The sequence below is a fragment of the Aplysia californica genome, unplaced genomic scaffold (assembly GCF_000002075.1).
Source record: "Aplysia californica isolate F4 #8 unplaced genomic scaffold, AplCal3.0 scaffold00997, whole genome shotgun sequence".
In the NCBI taxonomy this organism is placed as follows: domain Eukaryota; kingdom Metazoa; phylum Mollusca; class Gastropoda; order Aplysiida; family Aplysiidae; genus Aplysia; species Aplysia californica.
Genome location: NW_004798267.1, coordinates 97822 through 101613, shown reverse-complemented (window position 1 = coordinate 101613; position 3792 = coordinate 97822). Strand labels below are relative to the sequence as shown.

The window sequence follows — 3792 nt, the reverse complement described above, 5'->3', positions numbered from 1 at the left end:
AGGAGGAGGAGGAGGAGGAGGAGGAGGAGGAGGATTAGTAGTAGGAGGAGGAGGATTTATTTTTACCCCTTCTTCTGTTCACCAGAGCGTGGTCTTCTCCAAGGCGTTCGAGCTGCATGAGGGCCAGATCAAAGCACCGTCCGGTCTCGAGTTGGCTCAGTCCAAGCACGCCTACATCGCTAGGTGCACTGTGGTGGAAGGAGAGGTGAGTTCTGTGCTGGTTTACTTTGCTTGAGGGCATGTGAGATTTTAGAATTAGAATAATGTTTTTAAAGTTGTTTTTTTAATTAAAAGAATAAAAATGATAATAATAATAATAATAATAATAATGTTAATAATAATAAATAGTGTGTGTATATCGCATAACCCCACTCTACGGCAAGCTCTGTGCGCTTTTCACTACATATTATCACCCCAGCAGACCACAGAACATTCAGAAACCTTCTCAGCTTCCCGGGAAGCATACAGTGCAAGCAGCTGATTAAACGCTCAAACACTAACAAACTGACAAGATCTTAATTTGACTGTTTATAGTCTGGGTACCCATTCCCACCTTGGTGAAGTGAGGAAAATTCGTGTAAAGTGCCTTTCCCAAGGACACAACGTCTGGTCCCTGATGGGATTCGAACCCGCGACATTATGGTTGCGAGTCTGAGAGCCTAACGACGAGGCCACCAACTTTGTAGCTGGTATTTTTTATTTGATTTAACACCCCTTTCAATACTGTAAGGTTGTTTAAGAGGCGATGTTACCTCTACTCTCTTCAAAATTGTAAGGTTGTTTAGGAGAAAACGTTTCCGACTGACACTTGCCTCATATAGGACAGGACCAAGAGTGCGGGAGCCTCGAACTCGGACCTGAGTTTTCTTTTGTTTTGCTTTTTCTTTGTTTTTCTGTTAGCAGGGATGTGTGCGATATTTGCTGTTGTTCTTGTCTTTTTTTTTTTGCCAGGGATTGTGTCGTCTTGTTTTCTTTTCCTCTTGCGCCATGTTACGAACATGCAGGCCTGAAACCAACAATTGGTCAGCAGTGTATTTTGGGTTGGCTCAACTGACAACTGTAGTGAGATTTCGCAAAGTACAACCCCCCCCCCCCCCACCCCTTTCCTTTCCTTCCCCTTTTCCTCACATACACACCCACAAACACACGCATACGTATACGCACGCGCGCACTCACATGTACACATACAAATACGTAAACACACCACACACACACACACACACACACACACACACACACACACACACACACACAAACACACACACAAACACACACACAAACAAACCCACATATTTACACAAACAAACACACAGACAAACCTCAACCTTGGAATTCCTTACAGACAGGTTCAGTAGCAAACATTCCTCGCGCATACTACGGCCCTACACGGTTTGATTAGAGCAGCATCGATTCTGTTTACCAAGCTGCCAGGGTGATGTGCGGTCATAAAGAGGGGGAATCGGTGAAACTAGAGCGTTTATCATTAGATGCCCTGCCAGACGAGGCCAAAGTACCATTCCTCCTGGGGTGTACTTGTTTGATCTGGCCAGTGGCAGTCAGTAGCTTTGTAAACAGAAAGAAACTACGAGCTCGATACTACGTTGAGCTTCCAAAAATTGTTGAAACAGCTGGTGGTCAGAAATGATAAAGGACGGAGAACAGCTGACGAGAATGAACATGGCTGGGGGGGGGGGGGGGTCCAGGTGTAGAGGTTACGGTGTTCACCTCTCTTTCAATAGGTCCACGGTTCGAAACCTGACAGGGACAGAAACTTTTCTTCTCTAAAATTGTCTTCTTTCACCTCCTTTCCTACTGCCCTACTGTCTAACAATGTTCTGTAGTCTGCTTTCGTCTCCCCTGTCTGCCCCCCGACCCACTCTCCCCCTTTGCCGCCTCCTCTGGGCTCCTGATTTTTTCTCCATCCTTTCTACTGCTACTCCTTGGCTCCTACCTACTGTTGTCTGTCAGCGACACCCCTGATCTTAAGGTAGGTAAGATCTAACACCAAGCCTTTTCGGAGAAGGGCGAAAAATCTCTGAGGTCTCGTATGCACGTTAAAGATCCCTTAGTTGTCCTAAAATCTATAAGAGTAGGCTTCGGCCACAACCCGGGCAAAATTCAAAATTCCTACCAAACTGAAAATGTAACCTTATGCAGTTGCGAGCGCCGTAAAACACTAACCAAAAACCAAACGAACATGGCAAGAAAGTGTGATAAGGCGGGAACGAGAGAAAAGGATTGCGGCTTTGGGGATTATTTTTAAAAACATTTTTAATAAATCCTATATTTTTACGCTTATAATCGCCTTATACTCTTAGAATTGCCACTGAAGTAATTCGCATTTTTATTGTTTTTTCCTGCATTCTTTGTATTTGTTCAATGTTGGTCATTAGCTTGTTCCTTATTCGTTTATTTACTCTTAAGGTTATTTAAATATGTATTCATTTGTTTAATATTACCTTTAATTTCTTCTGTTTTTTGTAATTCCTTCTATGTGTGTTTTCCCCCTCTCTTTTTGAAACATCGAGGAAATTTCTCCATCTAACTTCCCGGTTGTATTTTATTAAAGGAAAAAAGCAAAGGCAGGCGATAATGTAGTCTTTTCGTCCACTTTCTGTTCCGAACCCTCAACAAACTCTTAAATCAAGTAAGCTGTGACAGGCTTGAGTTGCGTGACGTAGTGCAATATGAAGGTTTTTTTATGCTCCAGATCTCGTTTACAACACTCTCATTTTCTTTCGCTGATCAAAAATATCCCCTGAAAGACTTTATTCTGAGTCGTTCTCTCGAGTACAGCTCTTGACTATTGATTATTTGTCTGAGGATCAATAATGTTACCATGTTAATTACGTATTTTGCATTCGATTTCTGGGGAGATTTCCCGTTAATGCAACTGGTTAATTAAGAACTTGAAAATGTATTCAAATAAATTTGTTCGACGGTTAAAGGTTTTTCAAGTACGGAGCATCAATAACAGGCATACAGAAAAATAACTTCAAATGGAATCTAGATCAAAAACATATAACGCTCTTAAAACCTTTCTAGTTTAACCCTTTCCCTGCCGTGCCCATGACTCTTCTGTCAGGCTGAAAAATTACACGAAGTCGTTCGTTTGGCAGTGATTAGAGGTTAAATCTTCGTGGCAGTAGAGTGTGTGCATCATATACATAAATATTGTTTTTTAATGGCCAAAATTAAATGTGCAATTCTAGTTTTTGTACATTGACGTTGAGTGTGTGTGTGTGTGTGTGTGTGTGTGTGTGTGTGTGTGTGTGTGTGTGTGTGTGTGTGTGTGTGTGTGTGTATGTGTCTTCTGGCGCGCGCGTGCACAATTACAGATCAAGCGGCCTATAAGAATAGAACATTTCCTTAATTTGCAAAATGACTTTGCTGCGGTATGGCTAATTATAAACACGACTGACATTAAAGCTAAAGTTTAGTATCAGCTTTGGGCCGTGGTAATCAATGAAAGCTAAAACGATGAAAGTAAATAATTTCATTTAATTATGTCAAATAGAAAAAGAAAGGAAGATAGTTGTAAGCGTACAAACGTTGATTGCAATCCCTTTCTTCTCATCACTGTGCCGCCAGTTCCAAGGTTTCAATCGACAACATACAAAAGCTGACGTTTTATCTCGAGACCACCACCCTCTTCTACCGTCTCCCACCCTCTCCCACCCTCTCCTATCCTCTCCCATCCCGTTTCAGAAGCGATGCCCTCTCTGCCCTAACCATTCCTCCAGAAGTTAGGAAAAGAGCAGGTGTAAGAACACTGTCGACACAGTGGGTGCA

The 3792-nt window shown here is 42.3% G+C and overlaps 1 protein-coding gene across 6 annotated transcripts in view; it reads left to right on the top strand.

Annotated features, from left to right (window-relative positions):
• Nucleotides 1–3792, top strand: part of LOC101846847 (cGMP-specific 3',5'-cyclic phosphodiesterase) — a 128438-nt gene that overhangs the window by 99652 nt on the left and 24994 nt on the right. For all 6 annotated transcript variants that reach the window (XM_013089608.2, XM_035973097.1, XM_013089607.2 and 3 more), the window contains one exon: nucleotides 86–205. In XM_013089608.2, the coding sequence (XP_012945062.1) occupies nucleotides 86–205 (120 nt within the window). The remainder of the gene's footprint in view (nucleotides 1–85; nucleotides 206–3792) is intronic.